The following is a 24002-nucleotide window of genomic DNA, read 5'->3' as shown; positions in this document are numbered from 1 at the left end:
AAGAAGAAAAAGAAAGAAAGAAAGAAATGGAGAAGAGCGAGAGACAGATGCCTGTAGATGGAAAGAAAGAGAAAAAGAGAGAACGGTAATGAAGGGGTAGCAGGACTGGAGGCCATGAATCCATGGTGGTGTTGGCAACTTGATCCTAAGTAGACCCAGAGGATTAGGTCTACATGCACTCCTCTCCTCCAGCAATAACAACTCCTGATGTATAGTTCTGCTTCACGTGGGAACAACATGGCCAAGGTCTCTTTGAGATTCAAGAGTTAAACTTATTAGCAAATAAACATAAAAACAAATCTTAATCTGGATATGGTTAAACTTTTTTAAATTAGATTTTATTTATTAATTTAACATATTTTTACTTCCCCACATTGAAGTTCATAAAACAAATATGTACATCTGGTTTTAAATATTAAAGTCAAAGTTGAAGTAAAAGTCAGTATTATATTACAACAAAAAGGTTACAAACAAAGTGTAATATAACATTTGAATTGTCCATCTATTGTGTGGATACGTTTTATTGTTCAGAAGGAGGATTTGTGGAGGTCCTCCCTGCCGCGTTCATAATGGTTCAGTCCACACAAACATGTCTCTGACCAGACCAGCTCTCTCCTACAGGTGGGGACCAAACCAATCCACAGGAGGGGGTTGTGACAGCAGACAGAGAGAGAGAGAGAGGGTGAGAGATAGAGGGAAAGAAAGCAAGAAAAACAGAGAGAGAAAGAGAAAGTGAGGGGGAGAAATAACGAGCAGAGAATGTTCCCAGTTGTTTCTATTGTGGTGGTTGCAGTGTGCATATCTGTGGCTTCCTCTTCTAACCCCTCTGTTACAAAGGAGGAAGGGAGAGTTGGGACGGTGGAGGGAGGGATGTAGAACAGAGGGAGGGAGGGGGGAGGGAGGGAGGGGGGAGGGAGGGAGGAGGGAGGGGGGAGGGATAACAGAGTGAGCGAGGAAGGGAAAGGGGCTGTTGAGTGATTATGTACTGAAGTAAGGAGGGGGTGTAGAGAGCCATACACTCTCCAGTAACTTTAAGAGCCCTGCCATTTCAGCCAACATCCCCAAACCAGCCACTCTTCTCCTCCTCCTGTCCTCCTCCTGTTCTCCTCCTCCTCCACTCCTCCTCTCAGCTCTCCATCCAGGCAGAACGGACACCACAGCTGGAGTAAAAAGAGAGGGAGACGGAAAGAAACAACCAGAAGAAAAGAGGAGACCAGAGGCTAGATAAAGTACTTCTCAGCCTGTTTCCTGCAGCAAAGCTCTGCTGGGGGCAAACAGGAAGACATCCCGTCTCCCTGCAGCCGGCCAGCCCCGGCAACCGTCTGTCTGTCTGTCTTCCTCGCTCCCTGTCTGCCTGCCTGTCTGTCTGTCCTGACAGCACACAGCGGGGATGATGGAGCACTGCTGAGTTTTGGGGAAGACCGCTGGATGCATCTGCCACAGAAGAGATACAGGACTACACTGGAGGATACACAGCAGCCAGACAGAAACCTGGTGTGTTTTTAACAAATCGAGAAAGAGAACGAGAAAGAGAGAGATAGAGAGAGAGAACAACTGAGTCAACAGAGACTCAGACAGTAGGGGCACACTCACCGGACACACCTTCCCCACCCTTCAACCCTCACCTCTCCCCCTCCTCCCCCTGCCCGACATGGGCCTCCCCCTCGCCCTGTCCCTCACCTACCTGGTCTACCTGTCGGCTGTGGTAATTGGTTCAGAGCGGCGCCCACATCGTGTGCAGCACGGCCCCTGCAGCTACACCTTCCTGCTGCCCGAGGTCGACCACTGTTCGCCCCTCAAGGACTTCCGGGTCACCAACTCCCTCCAGAGGGACTCTCCCCCAGCCCCAGCCCCAGGCCCAGGCCAACCTGAGGGGGGTGGTGGCCAGCCACGGCCCTCCTGGCACCAGAGAAAGCTGGAGGTCCTGGAGAGCGCCACAGAGAATAACACACTGTGGCTGCAGAAGGTAAGGTACCTCAGGGGCTGGCTGGGGGAAGGGAGGCGTGTATTTGTGTTTGTGTTTAGTGTCTTTGTGTATATGTTGGTGCATGTGTTTGGTTTATGTGTTTGGTGTGTTTGTGTGTGTGTTGGCTAACAATAACTGGTATAGTCTTCTCAAGGGTCTTCTCCTCTCCTCTCCTGTCCTCTCCTCTCTTCTCTTCTCCTCTCCTCTCCTCTCTTCTCACTCTCTCCTTATTCTCTCTCTCTTTCTATCTCTCTCCATCCTATCCATCTTCTGTCTTTCTCTCCTTACCCCAACTCCTACCTTCACTCTCTCAATCTCTCTATCCTCTCTCCTTTTCCTCTCTCCCTCCCTCCTTTTCCTCTCTCTGACCCTCCTCTCCCTACCTCTCTCCTCGCCCTCGCCCTCTCCCTATCTTTTCTCCTCCCTAGTCTCTCTCCCTCCTCTCTGTCTCACCCTCTCCTCCTCCAGCAGTCTGTATGATGTAGTGAAAGCCATCATCATACAGATGATGACTTGATAATGATGACACAGTCTTCGCAGTAGAGTTGACAAGGCCTCATCAGTAACATTTCTTAGTGATCATTTATAATCAACTGGATACTCAGTGTTCTTTTGGCCTTCTGACAGTATGTGTGTGTGTGTGTGTATGTGTGTGATAGAAAGAGAGAGAGAGTCTCTATTTAAGACCGCTGGGTAGCCAAGAGTCCCTGTAGCATGAGAGGAAAGACAAGACGTTCAGCATATCAGCCAAATATGCATCAGACCATTAAACCAGTAGTCTTCCTCCGCCACACATACACACGCACACACACACACACACACACACACAGACACGCACACAAAATAATGTTTCAGTTCATTTAAACAAAAACTGGTAATTAATAGCTTTCACAAGCACAAACCTTGTCTTACCAATGAACTGTCTATGTATATTTTTTAACACTTCTGAACCATTCTAGTTCAGGGGTCATCTACCTAGTGTTATAACTGTTACTGTAATGAGGGTGTGTGTGTGTTCGATTGTGTGTGTGTGTTTCTAAAATAAGGAATCGGAAGATAATCTTGGCAATAGTCTTGCTGTACAAATGCAGACACACACACCCAAGACTGCCCCCCCCCCCACACACACACACACACCTCAGACACCCACACACCCACGCACACTCACACACGATCCAGCATGTTACTACAGTGAGTTCTTAAATCAGGGCTGCAATATTCAGTTCCAGATTATTTTTGTAGTGTTTCAAGAACACAGCATTGTGGGATTGTTCCATCCTCCCCCACACCCCCCATGTGGTGTGCTTTGCTCCCCCCAGCAGCTGTGTGTGTGTGTGTGTGTGTGTGTGTGTGCGGTCTCTGATGTGCTAAATGTTGGTAGAGTTAATTGTATCCTGCATTAGAGTCTGGAGATTAAGGAGATTTAAGTGGCCTGCTTTGTTCACATAATAATTAAGTTAATTTCATTAAGACAATCATTCTTTTAAACTTGCTAAATGTACTAAAAGCTTTTAACTCTCTCTCTCTCTTACACACACACGCACACACACACGCACGCACGCACGCACACACACACAGTCGCAAACTCCCTTGTCTGTGTAACTCTTACAGATAGAGAACAATGATCCTATTGACTCAGCAAATGAAGACATCAAGTGGTGGATATCCTCTAAGCTGATTTACACCTCTGCTATCCATTTATATTCCTGCTCAGACAGCATTCTTTGTGGGCCTAATGCTAGAGATTTACATACACACACACACACACACACACACACACAAACACACACAGAGACAGACACACACATAGGATCTACTAGCTGGCTGTGTTTCTGACAGCAGGGAAGGGAGTTTGTATTGACCTCAGGGACTGAACTACATCATGTACTGTGATGGAGACACGCTGGGCTGTGTTCTGATATCTGTGGAAGAGGAAGAGGGAGGGAGGAAGGAGAGCGAGATAAAGATAGAGAGGGAGAGAAAGATAGAGAGGGAGACAAAGAGACGGAGAATGAGAGAAAGATTGAGAGTGACAGAAAGATGAATAGAGGAAGAGAGGGATAGAAAGACAGATATATTCCTCCCTTTTGAGGTTCGAAGGCAGAGGGTAATCCACTACTAATCTCTTCTCCCAGCTCTGCTCATAATGTATTTCTTTCCTGTTCAGATGTCTCTATACATCACAGTAGCAAGGATATATTTAGGTTTACAGAGAGTGAGACACAAAAAGTGAGAGACAGAGAGAAAAATAACAAATTATAGAGCCAGAAATGACTCCAAAGTCAACAATTTTATGCTGATTAATCTTTACTTTTTCTTGTCTTTATACGGTATTTGATTGAAAACAGAAGGCGCTATTGTGGCCAGTGTCTATTGTGCTATTATTCTCAGAATAATACAGTTTTATTGTGAAAACCAATAATCATAGCCTTGTTTGAATACACTCACCCCTCATTGCTGTGGCTAGCCACCTATTAGCAGAATTATTCTGAAGAATATTCTCCCTTTAGACTAAATTTGTACATCTTCTCTTCAGAGACATAAATATGAATGTGTACCTTACAATACCCAGCCCTGATTTATTGCTAGGCTCCAAGCAGCTCCTGCTAGAGTGAATTCCATAACTCAGCAATGGAAACGTTTGAACAAAAACACCAGAGAGTGACGTGTGGATGAGTCTAGCATGTTCTGTTCTCACAAAGTAGCCACATCAATAAAGAAATCTGTTTATGGCCCTGAGACGGATGGGCCTTTATTTTTACTACTCCTATAAAGTACAACGAGTTTTGGATTGATTGAGGTATGTATGTGTGTGTTTTCTGGATTAGGTGTGTGTGTATATGTGTGTTATTGTATTGTGTGTGTGTCCATTGTGTCATGTTCCAAGCCACTCCAGTATAAAGCAATCAAGCGCAATATGAAAGGTAATTAATGAACTCCAACTCCCACGTGCACTTGCACCAGCAGGACACACGTGTGGAATGCTGTGCTTCCTTACTGTGTTATCAGGAGAGGGATTATGAATACAGTTAGATAGAGCAGGGATGAATTACAGTTCAGATGATATTTTGACAAGCCAACTGAACCTCCACAGGCAAAATATGACTAACTCAGCAGGAGCTTAGTAGCTCCTCTGCAACAAGGACCAAGCAGGGATGACAGGGATGTGTATGTCGGGTTATGAATCCTGCTCATCCCAACGAGGTCATGTTCCATCCTGCAGTGTTGTTGCAGTGTACAGTGTGTTGTGGGTTCGAGTTCCACACCCCACTGCTGGTTCCACGCCTACATTACTTTGTAAATTTCCTCATGGGTTCGAGTCCCACACCCATAAGTCAATAGGCTAATGTAAATGGAATGTATAGGTTTAGATAAGTATTGAATGCAAATGTTAAGATAATGGTAATGGAATGTAAAGGTTTGGATAGAAGTCTAAATTCATAAATATAAATGGAATGAAATGGGTTTCCTGTGTCCCTTGTGAGCAGCTAGAGAACTACATCCAGGAAAACGTGCGTTCCAGGATGGAGGAGATGAAGAGGAACGCTGTCCAAACCCAGACGGTGGCCATGTTGGAAATGGGAACCAACCTCTTGAGCCAATCAGCTGAGCAGACCCGCAAACTGACGGATGTGGAGACCCAGGTCCGCCAATAACAAGCAGCCAAGTGGAAAACAGTTTGGTCTTGTAACAGTATTAACATATTGTTACTGACCTCTAAGTAGCTAATGGTTAGGTAACGTTAGCAACTGTAGCTTAAGTGTAAGAAACAACTCTAAAAAGCTTACATCTTGCTAATTATACATCAACTGATTCTAGTGTGGAAAGAAGAGTTAAAATTAACAACAAAGTGTTCATTTTAGTGGCTAACAATTGCTAAAATCATAGCAACTTCAATACTCAAACTGCCTATGAGGAAGTTATCATATGTTAGCAAGTCTTTAAAGTCACAAGTTCAATTGAATCTGATGGGTTATGTACTTTGGGAAAAGGCCAGACACAAGTTCAGGTCAACAGTTTGTGACTGTCTCTTTGTAACAGGTGATATTTGGGCTGAGTAAACTCTGATTGACGTTCTAGGTCAAGCTAGGTGACTGACAACTAGCCAGTTCAAACACAAGTCCCCACAGTACCACAACACAGATGTGTTTGTAGATATGACATGGCTGTTATTACAGATTGTTTTAATCCCTCACAATTCTCATTCTTTGTAGCTTTAGCATCCTTCTCTCTCACTCTCCTTTTGTTAGCTGTCCCTGTAGTGATGCATGATGAGGCAACCAGAGCAAATATTTGTCTTTTAACTGTTTATTTCAAAACACAGGTGGATTGACATGTCAGCCTTCTCTTTTCACTGTCGATAAAATCCAGCTCTCTATCCACCTGTTCAACTTTTCATCTATCTATCCCTCCTTCAACTATCCTCAGTTTTTTCTCATTCCCTCCCTTCGTCCTCTTTCATCCATCCATCCATCCATACATCCATACATCCATATATCCATCTTCTCAACCTCCACCCTTCCCTGTTTTTTTCTCTCTATCCATCTCTTACTCCCTCCATTTATACCTCCCTCCCATAATATATTCATCTCTCTATCCCTCTCTTCCTTCTTCCATACCTCCATACCTCTCTCCATCCATCCCTCCCTCTTGTAGGTGTTGAACCAAACCAGCAGGCTGGAGATCCAGCTGTTGGAGAACTCTCTGTTCACCAGCCGCCTGGAGAACCACATCCTGCTGCAGACCCAGGAGATCTCACGACTCAACCACAAAAACAGGTAAACGTTTGTGTGTGTGTGTCTATATGTGTGTGCGTGTGTCTGCATAGGTGTGTGACTATGTGTGTCTGCGTATGTGTGTGTATCTGCACAGTGTGTAGAGAGTATGTGAACTGTGTGTTTGGATGTATGTATTTTTGTGTTGTACTCTTGCACACTCTTTATTGGTGTGCAAATTCCTGTGTGTGTATGTACTTTACGTGTATATTCTCACCTGTGTGTCCTCGCCTGTGTGTGTGTACATTGTTGCCTGTGCTTGTGTGTGTGTATTCTCAGTTGTGTTTTTGTGTGTTCTTACTTGTGTGTGTGCGTTATATATTTGTGTGTGTCTACATTCTCAACTGTGTGTGTCTGTATTCTCACATGTGCATGTGTGTGTATACTTGCCTGTGTATGGGCGTGTGTTTGTGTGTGTAGAGAGTGCATATACTATGTCTGTCTATCTGCTTGTTTATCATCTTAGCCTCCTGAACAAGTTCTGGATAATTGACTTATCTGGCCCGGCCAACAGTTGCCCATCTGGGTCTGTTTGACCCTTCGCCCCCACCGTACATGCTTACACCAGGTTCATGATGCGTCAGTAGATGAAACAAGTCAATCTTGGCACTGGGTGGTGACAGTACAGATGCATTCAGGGAAGATCTGGACAAAGAGAAAGGAGAATACTTGCAAGAGAAAGAAGAAGAGAAGAGGAGGACAGGGGAGGGGAAGGAAAAGAGAAAGAAGAGGAGGAATGAAGAAGAGGAATGAATCTCTGGTTGCTTTTCAGAGGGGCTACTGTTGTAGCCTCGGGGTCTGTGAGTGAGCTTTGATCCACCGCCCACTCAACAAGAAGAAAGAGTTAGGTTTTTCAACAAATGACATGCTAATCTGTGAGAAATGTTCTGGTAGTGTACGACTACTGGTAGTGTACTACCAGAACATGTGGACCTATCCCTTCCCAAGGCTGAGAGAGAGAGACAGAAGACAGAGATAAAGAGAGAGAGAAGGAGTAAGAGGGTGAGAGAGAAGGAGAGAGAGAGAGAGAGAGAGAGAGAGAGAGAGAGAGAGAGAGAGAGAGAGAGAGAGAGAGAGAGAGAGAGAAAGATGTCATGTTAAAAGTCTGTAACGTTCTAATGAGCAAAATGCTTTCCCAGCTTCAAGCGTCTTGAGAAAAAGTCACAGACATGCTTCACTCAGAATCAGAAAAAAACGTAAAAGACTCGATCCTCTTTAAACAATTGAAACCTTCCTGGATCATGACATCATCTCCCCCTCACCCTCGTCCAATCACAAGTCAACACATGCCGTGCTTCACGGTGGATTGGCTGGCCAAGTGTTCTTACACAAAGACAATGTGAAATAAAAGTGCCATTGAGATCGATATTCACAGAGACAAGTGTCCTCGGAGGGTGTGAGCAGAAATGTGTGTGTGTGTGTGTAGCGGTGAGAGATGGAGGGAACGTGTTGGAGAGCGGGGCGAGGGAGCGGAATGCTGGGAAGTAGCTTGTCCAATCAGGGCGGCTGGATTGTTTCAATAAATAATGGCCGCAGTGTCGTTAGTCACAGCTATAAAGATCAGGACGGGGATTTATGATGTTCATTTGCAGCTAGCAATAACATGCACACACACACACACACACACAGCCACACACACACACGTGCACGGACACAGACACACACACATACACGTGCACAGAAACACACACACACACACTGTATAAACCCAATCTCTCTTCGACTCCATTCACAATGTAATTCTCTCTCTCACTCTCTCACACACACACACACACACACACACACACACACACACACACACACACACACACACACACACACACACACACACAAGATGGTGGCTTGTCATATCCCTGCCTCTGGGTGGTGATTGAGAGGCCTGTTCTGCAAGTCCATCTGCAGACACTACTGCTGTACAGGTGTTTCTGTGATGTTGAACCAATGAGACTCTCCCCTCCCTCCATCACTCAGCCTTCTTCTCCATCCAGACTGGCTGCTCATTCTACTGTGTGCCCTGTGCTGCAAAAAGGAAATGGATAAACAACAAGGTTTCCTTTAGCCTTCATCTCCTCTCCTCTTTTCACTCCATCACTTCTCTTGTTTCCTTTACTGTGTCCTCTCCTCTCTTCTGTTCTCCTAATTATCTTTCCCTCCTCATTCCCACTCCTCTCCAATCCTCCCTCTTCTCCTCAATCCCCACTCCTCTAATTCTCTCTCTTCTCCTCAATCCCCACTCCTCTAATTCTCTCTCCTCCCCTCAATCCCCACTCCTCTCCAATTCTCTTTACTCTCCTCTCCTCTCTCCTATCTCCACCACCTTCTCCTCTCCTTTACTGCTTCTTCCTCTTTTTGCCTCTTCTGACCTCACACCTCTCCAATTCCCTCTCCTCTTCACTCCTCAATCCCCACTCCTCTCCAATTCTCACCCCCCTCCCCCCCCTCCACCCCCATGTGTCCCCCAGTCTCCTGGAGCAGAGGGTCTCCTCCCTGGAGGCCAGGCACCAGAGGGAGCAGCAGGACCTGATGGAGCTGGTGGAGAGGCAGAGCTGGCTGGTGGGGCAGCTGCAGGCAGGGCTGGGGGCGTCCAGCCACAACAGCAGCCTGCTGCAGAGACAGCAGGCCTCCCTCACAGACACCGTGCAGCAGCTCCTGGCTCTGGTCACACACTGCAACGGTGAGACTCTGGGCTGGGGATGTGTGGAGGTCGAGGAATCAAGCTGTTCTAACTTCAAACATGCTGCTTATGCATATGTTAAATCTTGTTAGATCTAAACATGATTAAAAGAGTTCAGTTGGACAAATTAATTTTTTTTTTTTTTTTTTTAATTGATGTGAACATTATATTGTATACTGTATATTAACATTACTGTTATATTATTTACTAAAAGTCATTTGTCATTTCTGAAGTTGAAGGTTGATTCTTGCTGATGTCTTGATCAGAATGTGAATCTTGTTGTTCTAGAAATCTCCACCCCTCCTATAGAGCAGGGGTCCAGTCTGAGGGACTGTGCTGAGCTCTTCAGGTCAGGGGTCACAGAGAGCGGCGTCTACAGCATACGGCTCCCCAACTCCACAAGCACCGTCAAGGTCAGAGGTCAATCGTGGACCCAAACTTTTAGTCTTTGACATAAATACACTGTATTTGTATATACTGTATATATCGATATATCTATCAATATATTGCTAAATCGATATATCGATCAATATATTGATCGATAGATAAATAGATGGAATAGATAGATGGATGGATGACTCACACATGTGACACTCTCATGGTGGAGGTGATAGAGGTCATACCTTATTCAAATAAACTATTTGTGATTCCTATTTAAATCTTCAGGAGACTGCTGAGTCACAGCAACTTTATTGAACTCCTGACAAAGGGAATCATGTTGTTAACATACTGTGTAACCAAATGTCGTTCCTTCTTTGATATCAGTTTGTCCACATTTGTCTTTCTTTTACCTGAAAACATTTCAGGTAAAAATTGACATGAGCTTCCAAAACAGTCTATTCTAGGTGTTTTGATAATGCACACATACGAAAACACACACACAATCTTAAGCTGGTGTATTGTTTGTGAGGCGGCCACGTGGAATGCTGGAAGGTCAGGGTATGTTTAGTGTAATGCAGCGCTAGCAGAGCTGTCTGGCATCGAGGTGAGGTGGAAATGCCATGTCGAGGTTCAGGAAGCTCTCATAATCAGCATCAGGAGCCTCAGGGCCCCACAGTGAGGGATTGTGCATCTGAATGCTAAGTCCCATTAGCTTAGGAGGCCCTTTTACTGACCTGGAGCAGCCTTGGCTCGCTCACACAGAACTTGCATCACCAGCTACCCACCAGTGGATGACACTTCCCCCCCACCCCCACCCAACCAACCCTCACATTTCTGGCTGGAACCACTTCCTTATTAGAGTGAAACACAATGTCTTTCTCACAAAAGCCTTCTCTCTCTGTTTTCCCTGTATCGCTTGCCCCCCCACCTCTCTCTCCCTCACTTTCACTCTCTCCCCCACTCTCTCCCACTCTTCCTCTCTCTCTCTGTGTCTCCCTCCCTCCCCCCTTCCTCTTCTGTTTCCTGTGGTCACAGCAGCCAGTGTTTGGCAGTACTACTGTGTGTTTGCTGCCAGCAGTGGAGCCTAGCAGGTTTACATAGATGCAAGCTGGTACACACTCGGGCCCTTGGCGCGGCCAAACTGGGTGGTTATATTAAAGTGGGGCAGGTTAAATTGCCCTATTTTTCTATTCAGGGAGAGAAAAAGAGAGAGAGAGAAGAGAGAGAGAGTCTCTCTGTGTGTGTGTCATTAAGTGTATGTGTGGTTTGCAAAAGGAGCCAGAGACTAAATCACATATTTGTGTGGGCTGTAAATTTGGCCTGACGTTTGCCTATCCTGTGATCAAGTCATTGATTTAAACATTCTTTGGAGGAATCTTCTAGATTTCTAATAGAAGCTCTGGTCCATTGGACTCATGAGTTTCATGAGTTCTACTATAGGGGTTCTGTGATTTTTCCTTGTTTTCCAGTAGCAGAGCTTGTTTTTGATAGAATAAAAATCTGACAGTCTGTTCCACCAGTGAGTATTATTGTCCAAACAATAAGACCATATTTGAAAAAGGAGTAATAACCCCTGGTGTCCCCAGTGAACCTACAGTAGCTGCAGACAGTTACCAGGGGGAAAACATTGAATGGCAACACAGGACTTTCTGTCAGCATTTAAATTGTGTTTCTTTTAAAATATGGAATACTCTGTATTAGTCTGTTCAAAATCAGTCTCATAACCTTATTAGGGAATTGACTCTCATAAACATCTATTTGAGTCCTTGGTTCCTGAACAGAGCGTGTTGGTTTGGTGGCCAGAGCACTGGGTGAAAATACAAATGGAGCCAAATAATGATCACAGAATATTACTTATTTTTTCTCTTTAGCTTTCTGTGAAAAACAACAATAACCCTGGTTTGACCTTGTCTGAAGGATCTATTTTGTAGAAAAGAGCTAGAAAGCTTTCAGATTTTTGCCGTGTCGGAAATTCCCAGCGGAGGGCGTCCACTCAGCAGTACCTGTGTGTCAGAGTTTTGTCACCAAAGGAGGACTTGGGCCCTGCATGGACGTGGGTAGGTTCATTCTTAGCAACCCTAAAAATAAAACGTTTTTATTTCTGGGAGAGGGTCAGTCTTTTTACGTTCTAGATTCTTGTCAACCAAGTATGTTCCTCTCAGTTTGAAAGACCCGCTCTAATATTTAAACCTTTACTTTTTTGTTGAAGTGAAGCTTCATATAAATAAATGTAAATGGACTTTTTCCCAATCCTATTTTAATCCTTGTATTAACAACTTCTGTTCAACTCCAAGTTGTTTTTCCACTTTACACATGCAGTACTACAACTGTCAATATCTCAATCATTTCATTGTCCAGAAGACACTGTCACTCTGTAGAATCAGAATCAGAATCAGAAAGGGATTTATTCGCCATGAAAGTTTGCACAGACAAGGAATTTGCTTTGGCAGGAAGGTGCATACAATAAACATATACCTAAAATTTAAATATGTGGACTAACTATACTAAGGGTACATAAACTAGCAGTACTAAGTGGGATAAATATCATATAAATAATATCTGTATATTTGATGAATACAATAGTTTGCGATTACTTTGAAATGCGTAGGAAAAGCAATACCTCAAAACAAATACTTTCAAGCCATCAAGAACACACTCGGAACAGAGTTTTTCCACTAACAGGCAGGGCTGGACTGGGACAACAAATCGGCCCAGGCATTTTTGGCCCTGGCGGCCCACACCCACCGTGACTGGTCAGACACATTCCCTGCAGACAGTCCTTAAAATATGCATGCATTCTATAATATGAGTTGCCTAGTGTTCTGCGTTCATGTGATCATTTTGGATCCTTCAAGAAGGGTCTCAAGACTTATCTGTTGATCTTACACTTAAATAATTAATTAATTCTTAGAGTTATGATTTGTATATGGTATAAAAAAATATATACATATTGATATTTGATATTGTATTGTTATTATTACTATTTTGCTTAATATTGGCTTAGCAACTTTTAAAACTGTTTACTGTTCATTTAAATTATTGTAAGATTCATATTTTGTGGCTTTGGACAAAAGTGTCTGCTAAATACAATGCAAACACACACACACAGCCTCCCTCCCTTCCTGAGTCCCTGTTAATTTGCCTACTCCTTACCATGTCGTCAACTACTCTTTCTTCCATCTTTTCCTCACTCGCTCCCATGGCCCTGTCATGGTCACTCTCCTCCTCCTCGGCTTCTTCGCTGACCCTGTCAGTATGTTTCTGCCTCTCTGAACCAGCCACCTCTCCTCCTTCCTCTACAGGTAATGCTGATGTTGAAGCAGCTAAAGCCCCCCCAACATGTTAGAAATGTTTGCACATTTTGTGGCATTCACCTGTAGATCTGTTATCTTTTTCTCCCTTAACTTCCCTGCGCCTCCCTTGCGCTTTGGTGGTCGTTTCTCCATTTTAGCGATGCTAAACTTTAACGATGCTAAACCAGCATACGCATTAGCCAACAGCTCGTGTCTCAAGGCCTGCAGTGCGGGAGGCGATATTAGGTGTATTCGACTTCATGCAGTGCCGGCGGCCGGCTGCAGCCGGCTGCCTTGAATCTGAGAATGCCATTGGCTGCTTCAAGTCAGCCGGGCTGCAGTAGGCTGCAGGAGGCTGCAGGCGACGCCGGCGCTGCATGAAGTCGAACGCACCTATTATGATTCAGGGGAAGGGGGTTCCTGGATTTGATTGGGTCAGGCCAGTGCCAATAAAGAAAATTAACCAATGGGCTGCTGTCAGTTCTCTATAGGCCGGCCCGACCAAAATGTTTTTACCAATGGGCCGCTGTCGGTTATTTTTGGGGCGGCCCGACCAAAAAAAAAAAAAAACAACATATAAATGATATCGGCGATTCTGCCCAAAAATGCGTCGGCCCACCGGGCAAATGCCCAGTGTATGAACAGTGATTCATACACTGTTGCATGTGAGTCCTGAGAGAGACTGAGATGTAGCTCTATTTTCCCCACTGGGCAACATTTCTCTGTCTGCCTGAGAGATGAATAGCTGTGATTCATTAGTGTTCGTCCTTCCAAACACATCTACATAGGATGAATGTGTAATCAGGTTGAACAGAAAACATACAGTGATCGATAGGGTGACTGAAGCCAGGATTTCTCTCTCTCTCCCACTCTTTCTATCTCTCCTTCCCCCTCTTTCTTTCTTTCTTTCTTTCGTTCTTTCTCTCTCTGTGTTCTCACCTCTGCAGGTGTTTACAGGTCTAACCAGAAGTGTGTTCTCACCTCTGCAGGTGTTTACAGGTCTAACCAGGAGTGTGTTCTCACCTCTGCAGGTGTTTACAGGTCTAACCAGGAGTGTGTTCTCACCTCTGCAGGTGTTTACAGGTCTAACCAGGAGTGTGTTCTCACCTCTGCAGGTGTTTACAGGTCTAACCAGGAGTGTGTTCATCTCTACAGGTGTTTACAGGTCTTAACAGAAGTGTGTTCTCACCTCTGCAGGTGTTTTGTGACATGAAGACGAGAGGAGGAGGCTGGACGGTTCTACAGCATCGCAAAGACGGATCAGTGGACTTCCATCGTGGCTGGAAGGACTACAAAACTGTACGTTTACAAGGACTACACAACACATTATGATACATGGTATATTTTAAAATATCTAATATTAAGTATTATAAAACTCTGTTTCTAATCACAAAACAACACTGCACAAGACATGTAAAACAGTACATTTTAAAATAATCTCAGGGGTGTCATTCAGAAGGATTCACAATAGTGTACCAGTTGCCATGGAAATACAGAGACAACAATTACGACATGCATTTTCCACCCAACAACCAGGGGCATCAAGAATGTTTCCACAGGCTTCAAACACTTAAGATTGAATCACAAGAGCATCATTAGAGCACAGCAGATTATCAGATACTGAACACAGTATCAGTGTGTCTGTGTGTGTGTGTATGTGTGTGTCTGTGTGTGTGTGTGTGTGTATGTGTGTGTGTGTGTGTGTGTATGTGTGTGTGTGGGCGTGGGATACTGACAGGCCCACGATCCCCAGTGACCTGTGGTTGTTTTGATTGGCCGCCCGTGTGTGTTCCTCCCTCCACACTCCCTGTTTATACACCTGCTTTATCCTCCCTGTCTGTTCTGCCCCTCCCCTCCTCACACACACACACACACTCACACATACAGTACATACACACACACGGTACATACGCACACACACACACACACACACTCACACACACACATACAGTACATTTACATTTAGTCATTTAGCAGACGCTCTTATCCAGAGCGAGTTACAGTAAGTACAGGGACATTCCCCCCGAGGCAAGTAGGGTGAAGAGCCTTGCCAAATGACACAATGTAATTTGACATGGCCGGGAATTGAACTGGCAACCTTCAGATTACTAGCCCGATTCCCTAACCGCTCAGCCACCTGACTCCCACTACATACGCACACACACACACACACACACACACACACACACACACACACACACACACACACACACACACACACACACACACACACACATACTCATGCATTCAAGGCACTTACTCATCAAATACTCCCATCACTCACATAGCAAGAGCAACTGATTTTCAAAGACAGATTAAGTGGCTGTTAGTTATACTTATGTTATTCAAATACGTTAAGTATATAGCAACCTCTTAGAGTATTTACCAGGGACTATATCTAAGGAAATATGAAAAAATGTTGACTAAGTGATTTTCTCTACCACAACAAAAACAACATACCTCCACATTTCATTTGGATTTAAGTGATTAATAACAAAAACAAGATGGTTTTACCACTGGTGTCCCTCCTGAAAGAGAGTGGTTAGTATTCCTCCGACGTAGCAGAAATAAGCAGGAATGTTTGTGTGTTGATATCCACTTCTCTGTGCCTGACTGAAATAACAGCCTGTGTGTACAGGAGACCAGTCTGCCCTGTGATTGAACGACCAGACGCAATTTGTCTCTCGTCTTTTGTAGCAGATAAATGAACACAGCCTGCTAGAGAATGAAACACAGTGTGAACAGAGATCTCCAAACTGCTTTTCCCCATGTTATTTTTCATTGTTTTCTTTATTTTTTCTTATTCAAGAACAATATTTTCTGAAGTGAATGATATATATTTGTCCGTGGCAGTGCAGTGGGAGGACAGGGGCTCTAGTGATGCTAGATAACGGTTGGTTGATGCTGCGTGTCGACGTTCAGCTAACGTTTAGCCAAGGTTTCTCTCTGCTGTGTGTGTGTGTGTCTGTTGTAATGGACAATTCTGAAGACACTGCACTCAAATATTCAAAATGCCGGATTAATACAAATTCTTTATTCAATACCGTGAAATACTTATCAGAGTACTCTGAGACCGATCTACTGAAGGACACGTAACGCAAATGTCTTTCAGCCGAGTGATAAAGACCCCCCAGATGAGCCTTTAAATTCAAACAAAACTTAATACCAACGTAACCATCATCAACACACAAACATAAGACAATAACACAAAACCACCTGTCCATGTGATGGGATCACAATTAGCGTATGCCCAAACAGCGTCTCACAAGTTCTGATGCCCAACCTAACTTCAGATTTGATATTTAAAGGACTACCCTGGAATTTGTCAAGCATCTGGTCTCCCTAGGCAACAGCCAATCAATCAATATAGACATTGGATAACTTTTTCTCCACAATGAATGTCTTATCAGGTTACAGGTAAAGGTAATCCAGCATCTTCTCATCAACATATTCCCAAAAACTTGTTAACTCTTAAATCACCTAGACTTCATGTCTTCGGATTTCACCCACTAGTCAAACTACCCGATTGTATCAAGAATCTTGGATAGAAGGCCGTAAAAGATTCTCACCCATCCCCAAGGGTCAACTGTCCCACAAGGTGGTCAGCACCTTAGGTCAAACAAACATTCCTCTTAATCTTTCACCCCCTCTTGACTTAACTCCTTGTCTGCAAATTGTAAACTATTCCCAGGATATTCCTTAACAATCAACAAAGGAGCTTACATTTACATTTACATTTATTCATTTAGCAGACGCTTTTATCCAAAGCGACTTCCAAGAGAGAGCTTTACAAAGTGCATAGGTCACTGATCATAACAACAAGATAGCCAAAAAACATCGCGAGTAGCCAAAACATGAAGCACACATTGTGAACAACCAAAGTAAGTGCCAAAGGGAAGAACCATAAGAGCATGTAGTTAAACAAGTCACAACCAAACAACATGAACAGCTATAAGTGCAAATGTACCTGTGGGAAAAAGCAAGCAACAGTAATAAAACAATATATCACAGCGAGAACCAAAAATTTAAATCAGTTACCAGTTAGCTTACAGTTCAACCACAATTAAAACACATTCATTTCAGATTTAACATTTTGTGTTACATCTTGGCATCTGTCATGTTTGTCTGAGCTCTCTATCTGTCTTTGTGTATGATCTGTCTTTTTCTTCATTCTATCTAGGTTATCTCTCTCTTTCCCTTTCTCTCTCTGTCTCTCTCCCTCTCTCTCCCTGTCTCACACACACACAAACACAGATCGTGTGTGACACTAGATGTCTCCCGTATGTCTTTATGCAGGCTCAGTTTGTCCCTCCTCTCTCCCTGTCCCTGTCTCCAGGGTTTTGGGGACCCCTCTGGAGAGTACTGGCTGGGGAATGATGTCATCCACCATGTGACCATCTCCCAGGAGTACAGTCTGCATGTCCTGCTGCAGGATGGAGAGGGGAACCAAGCCTACTCACACTACGACCACTTCTACATAAATGGAGAGGACAAGAACTACAGGTACCAGAATGTAACTGGGCTTTGCAATCTGTTACTGGGGAGTGGGGAAATGGTTGAGTTTATGGGCTTACATGTTGGAGGGACTGTGGCAGGTAATGTCTTTATGTGATAAAGAGAGAGAGAATTCTCCTCAGCAAACATAATGCATTCACATCTCAATGTGGGAAAGTCGCACTGTCATTTTCAAAGTGGTTCAAGCTAACATAAATAATTGTAATCTTCAAACTGTCAAAAGCACATCTTTACAAGTGTCTGATTGTATGAATTACGTGTAAAATAATCACATCAATTAAAAATCTTGATCAATACTGAACAATTTTTAGTTTAACAGTTGTCACTATGCCATAATTTTATGTACATGGAACCACAATAGGGGCAACTGTGTAATCGTGAAGAGATTTAAGAGCCCTTCACTTTCCTAAAGGCATAATTCCACAGTAATATACTTCACAGTTGTACATAGTGGGCAGGAATCTCTCACAATTAGGGACCATTATCCAGGCTTAGTTTTTCTTTCATTGCCTGTCGGGAGAGGAAGAGACAGAAAGAAAGATAGACCGAGATAGACAGAGAGAGGAAGATAAATTGAGAGAGAGAGAGAGAGAGAGAGAGAGAGAGAGAGAGAGAGGAAGAAAGAGATAGCCAGAGAGAGAGGGAGGAGGGAGAACATGCTTTAAAATGTATAGGAATCAAGTCAAGAGGAAGTTAAGACAACCTTTCCTTCTGTCAGTCAGTCAGGCCGCCAGTCAGACTGATGATCTGACAGGATGGCTAGCTGCCACATTTCTGCTTCTGTCTCTCCAGTCATAACCACAGCTAGCGCTGCCCCAACATATTCCTTTGGGAAAACCTGTCTGGCACCTGCACAGCACCTGCCTCTGCCAGAAAACTGCCAACTGAAATGAAACCTCAGTGCTAGTGTACCGTTAGCTTGCTGCTAACAATCCTCTAACCCTCCATTGCTAACAGGAGTCTAAACCGAGGCCTGGAGTTGAACCCAAAGTGTGTTCAAGATAAGAAAACCTAACTAACACATGAAGTTACATTCAACAGTTACTGGAAGGTTGCAAACTTTTTAACAGATGACTAAGTTTGGAATAGTTGGAGGACTTACTCTAGGCCGCCTAGCTCCTCTGTTAGCTTAGCACAAAAGTCTCTGTGGAGTAAAACGCATTAAAGACCTCTGTTGTTTTGAAACCCCATTGTTCGCTGTGTGTGGCAAACCCAGTTAAATCTGCTGCCAACCACCACAGAGATATTGTTCCATCTCATCTCCTTCAGTATGTGCTAGTTTTATTAGCTCCCTGGCTAACATCCCCACAGTACTGGGTTCATGCTGGGTCTCCTTGGATAGAGGGCTGTGGTGCCAGTGAAGTCTCCTGATAGGTCACTTCCTACCCAAGCCTGGTTAAACACTGTTGGAATTACAACCTTTGAATAAATCACATAAGCTATGTGTCACGGATAGCCAGTTCATGATAGAGAATTTACTGCTGAACAAGTGGGATGACTAGCCCAACAAATGTACTTTTAGACCCTGCTAACTAGAAATGTAGTGGAATAAGGGGGTTCTATTTATACTGAGGTGTCAGGTTAAGCAACACTGTGTACGAGTGTGTTCACAGTATATATTTGTGCCGTGTATGTATGTGTATGGACCAGCTAGCTTACATGTAATGTTACCCACTCTCTCCCTCATCCCTGTCTCTCCTCATCTTCTCTCCCTTCTCTTCCCTCCTCCCCTCCCTCCTCCCCTCCCTCCCTCCCTCCCTCCCTCCCTCCCTCCCTCCCTCCCTCCCTCCCTCCCTCCCTCCCTCCCTCCCTCCCTCCCTCCCTCCCTCCCTCCCTCCCTCCCTCCCTCCCTCCCTCCCTCCCTCCCTCCCTCCCTCCCTCCCTCCCTCCCTCTCTGCTCTACCAGCCTCCATACGCAGGGCTTCAGTGGCACAGCAGGCAAAACCAGCAGTCTGACCCACCCTGGTACCCCGTTCAGCACCAAGGACAGGGACAACGACCACTGCAGCTGTAAGTGTGCCCAGATGGCATCAGGAGGTAAGGACCATTGGTTGATTTTAAACCTACTATTCTCTTCATCCCTCCTCCCCACTATTCAGTAAGACCTCTATCTCACTCACTTTCTATCCATCCATCCCTATTGATCTATTCCTCTACCATGACGATCATGATGGTCCGCTCTGCAGACTTCTGATGGCGCCGGCTGATGATGTCATATCATGCAGCGATGTCTGATATTGAACATTTTCTGGAAGAGAGAGTTGATGAGAAGCTGAGAGTTGATGTAAGAGTGAATGAGGACTGGAGATGCACAGGAGACTGTAAGAACACACTGTTGTGTTTCTGGTTATTAGTGAAAGTACAGTCTCTTTTATGTATTCTTCTTTGGTTCTTCATACACAACATGAATGTTACAAACAAGTCTCTGAATGTTGCCAGCTAAACCGCAGAGATTCTCTCATTCTTATAAACCTTTTTATTTCAAAGAGATTTACCTCCATATGCTAAATTAAAGGTGGTGTATTTTTGTAAGTTTATTCAATTTCCAAAGCAGAATTATTTTAATAAAAAAGTAATAAAATCCATATTTTTTTGGTTTGGCGTGGTCCACTGTTGTGTGTACTGTGTCACTGTTTCTCCGTTGTTGAAGTTACATAGAACACGTGTAGCACAAGTAGCAGCCCCTTGTTGTAGGTCTTATTATAAACACTCTTATATATCATACAACCACCATCCCTGAAGGGAACTTCAGAATGTCTACAGTACATTTGTAACAATAGAAACCTTAACATAGAATTTTGTCTAAGGCCTTGAAGAACCATTTAGAGTTCTAAATAGCCCCCACAGAGCTGAAAGGGGTTCCAAATGGAACTTCAGTTTTCCAGTTTTGTTCCAAAATGTTCCATATTCCCCCAATTTAGCGGTAGGCTACATTGTGCCTAATCTCTCACAGATTCCTTGACCTGGTGATCCGCTACTCAATCAAGTCCCAAAAATATTAACCTCTGACTGGTTTACATAACAATAATTCATTTGATTGCTATGCATTGTAAAAACATAACCTTTCCGCATACAGTAAAGAGTAAAGACACTGATATACTGCACATCACACCAAGCTGTACATTGGCCAAGCTGGCCCTCCCTGTTCCTCTGGGTTGATGTAGCACTCCTTTAGGGCAGGGAGATAAATGCGACAATAAAACTATTAAAGATACAGTTGCAGTTACTGAATCTCCCCATATCTCACACCTTCATTTAATGTACAGCATGTATAAATATACAACGCAATCACAGTGGAATTTGCAAAGGAACTGCATAGATCATCACAACAGCCCTGTTTGCTAGGGGGATATGAGTGAGCAGGACAGTAAGTAAAGGCGCCGATTTATGTTTTCCTCCGTGGGTGCTCACGGGCGCACGCCCTTTAAAAAAAAAACGTTGTAAAAATGTTTTCGCATTTCAGAACCTTAGGAAATGGACAGCGGCCACCACGAACACACGCCTATTAACTCGATAATAAAGCTGTAAAGTAGGCTATCTTTCAACTCAGGACAGCGCCACTTCTCACTAATGCAGATAGGTTTGGAGATGAAAAGTTTAACTGACACGTAACCACAATCAGCTCTGTGGGAAATTAAGAATCATGTTTCATTTTAAATGAACGTAGCCTCCTGGCAGTCTGGCACACGTGGTGATCGAGCTCCGGAGCACCCACAGTATCGGTGCCTGTGAGTCTTAGTACCCAAAGGCAAATGAAGACATAGTGTGTAGACACACACACGCACACACACACACACACATACACATCTATATGCACGGTTCACCACACTAAACAGGTTTATTATGCCCTCCCCAGATTGGTATCCTCATGGACACATGCTGCATTGATGGCCGGGCCCCGTGGTCTCTGGGTCAGATCCAGCCAGGTCAGGGTGACGACCCTGCTGGAGGTGACGAGGGCGTGAGTGGTGATGGACCACTAATGCAGCGGTCCATCACAATACGGTCAACCACAGTGGGGCCTTCTCCAGTGGTCAGCCCACTCTTGGTGAGCTGATCTACCTGGATGTCTTGGCTGTGGAGCGGCCCTCTGGGGTCGTACTCCCAGGTGTGGAAGCGCTGGGCTCTGCCCGGCAGGCTCTGCCCGCTGGGCTAGAGGAGTGGTTGTGTTCTGGTCCAGTGGAGCGGACCAGAACACACTGGGGTTATTTGTAGGGCTGATGTGTGTGAGTGGGATACTTTGAGTATGTGTGTATGTGAGCGTCTTTGTGTGTGTGTGGGGGGGGGGGTGAGCAGCATCACTCCATTTTGTTCTGTTGCAAGAGAACCTAGAACCTCGCCTGACAATTTATCTTCTCGACCAAGACAGATGAAGAGGAGGAGAGGAGGAGAAGAGGAACAAGGGGGAGAATGAGGAGGAACGCATGCAGAAAAAGGAGGGAAGAGAAACCAATGGAGGGAAGAGGAGGAGGAAGAAGAGAGGAGCCAAGGGGAGGAGGAGAGGAATGAGGTGGAGGAAGAAGAGGAGCAAAATGTGGAGGAAGATGAGGAGTAGAGGAATGAGGTGGAGGAAGAAGAGGAGGAGGATGAAGGGAGCAAGGAGAGGGGAAGAGGAGTAAGATAGTCGCTAAGAGGTATCCTTAGTGTGAACATGACAACTTCTACATGCTACCCTTCTTCAACAGATGGTTCACTAAAGGCTATGGAGGATGAGACAGAAAGAGAGAGACCGAGGGTTATACCTCTGGAAAACAAGACATTAGTGCAGCTTATAGTGAAATGTACATGAAACCGACCACTGTCTTGATATGTGTGTGTGTGTCTTGGACAGTGTGTTGTGACAACCACACTGAGACAGAGAAGATTCAGTCAGCAGGGTACTGTCTCTGGTAGTGGCTGGGTCGACCTGAGGTCTCTCCGATGCTGTGAGCGTCTCCTCTGTGGCTCGTGCACTCTGCAGGCATGACGGAGCTTCTTCCTCCTAGGAGGGAGAGGGGGGAAGAGGAGGCTCTGGAGGAGGGGGCAGCACAGGCGTCTTGGTCTCCCCTTGGCTGCTGTCCTTGGAAGGTGGACTCCCCTGGCCAGAACCAATGAGAGATGGAACAATCCTGGACAACCAGCACTGAGACAGGAAGACCCTGCTCCCTGCAGGTGTAGCACCTCCAGACACGGCCTCCAGACGGCCTCGGGGCTGAGCAGGTGTTGCCTGGGTGGTGATGGTGGTGATGCCGTTGGTGGTCTGGACAAACCAGAGCCCGCTGTGTCTTCCTGGACTCTGCTCGACCATCATTTCCTCTGTTACCTGGAAGTTCTCCAGCGTCTGGATGAAGTGATCAATGTAGTTCTGCTGATTCTGCTTCTCCAGGTAGGTGATATCGTCTTCCAGCTTCAGCGTGGTGAGGACAGTCACCGGAGCAGCCCTCAGGGTTGATGGGGTGATTTGTGTCACCAGTTGAGAGAGGAGGTCCTGCATGGGCCCCAGGTCCTGGTCTGGCTGGGTGTGGGCTTGAAGCAGGCGTGCTAGGGAGTTGTCCATCTTCCTCTTCTGGCCTGAGCTCACTCCGATCCTTCTGGGCTGGGTAGCGGTCTCAGGTGCCCTCATGCTCCACCATGTGAGGTAATCACACTGAGACCTGTATGTGTAGCACAGCCAGATCAGAGGAGTCAGATACAGGAAGTCAGACTTGCACAGCTGGGCATTTAATGAACAGTGAAAAACAAAAAGGAAAACTCAAAGGTCAGCGGTCAGCTTTAGTAGGATTGTGGTCGTTGGAGGTTCTTCTGCCTCTGGAAGCTTCTCTTAATGTCTCTGCCTATTCCTGCACAGTGGCCATAGAAAGAACAGGTGAGTGCATGTTTACATTGTGTGGTGCTGCACACCAGCTCTCACTCCTCTGCCCTCGGGTAGTGTTCTCTCCCTCTGAGCTGCTGTGGCTCTGCTTTTGTAGGCAGTGACTGATGAGGGAATGAGGTGCAGCTGTGCTGTCCCCCAATTATGAGGAGTGGGGAACTTGAGGGGTGTTGAACTTGGAGAGCTTGGGTGCTGGGTGGGGGCGCTGTCCCTGGTGCTGAAGGTGCCATTGGTCCATGGGTTGCCACAGTGTGTGAGGGGTTGAGAGACACCAGAATGGAGTGGGGGAGGAACATCATTTGTTAACTCTTCATGAAGCTCTAAGAAAAAGCTTGAATTTCAGCAGAACACAAACTCTTGTCTTACTAAAAATATAAAACCGATTAAAATTAGCTAAATGTTTTAAATCATCATCTAAATGTCAAAATGTCATGCTAAACTGAGAGCTTTTCTGTTGTCATACCAACCTTCAGGATTCTCATCTGGGCTGTCTCTCCATGTATTTTTCAATATCTCTCCTGGATGGTGTCCTGGGGGGATCTCCTCC

At 45.0% G+C, this 24002-nt stretch overlaps 1 protein-coding gene and 1 long non-coding RNA gene across 2 annotated transcripts in view; both read left to right on the top strand.

The window, feature by feature from the left end:
- LOC136962698 (uncharacterized) overlaps nt 1-24002 on the top strand; it is an 80222-nt gene that overhangs the window by 34214 nt on the left and 22006 nt on the right. The window lies entirely within an intron of this gene.
- LOC136962431 (angiopoietin-2-like) lies at nt 1652-21760 on the top strand. Its single transcript, XM_067256211.1, has 11 exons — nt 1652-1966; nt 5455-5610; nt 6623-6744; nt 9204-9415; nt 9704-9828; nt 14287-14388; nt 17426-17592; nt 19511-19641; nt 19959-19963; nt 21461-21565; nt 21713-21760. The coding sequence occupies exons 1-11, from the start codon at nt 1652-1654 to the stop codon at nt 21758-21760; spliced, it is 1488 nt and encodes a 495-aa protein (XP_067112312.1).

The sequence above is a fragment of the Osmerus mordax genome, chromosome 18 (genome assembly GCF_038355195.1).
Source record: "Osmerus mordax isolate fOsmMor3 chromosome 18, fOsmMor3.pri, whole genome shotgun sequence".
Classification (NCBI taxonomy): domain Eukaryota; kingdom Metazoa; phylum Chordata; class Actinopteri; order Osmeriformes; family Osmeridae; genus Osmerus; species Osmerus mordax.
This window is presented reverse-complemented; position numbering and strand designations above follow the sequence as displayed.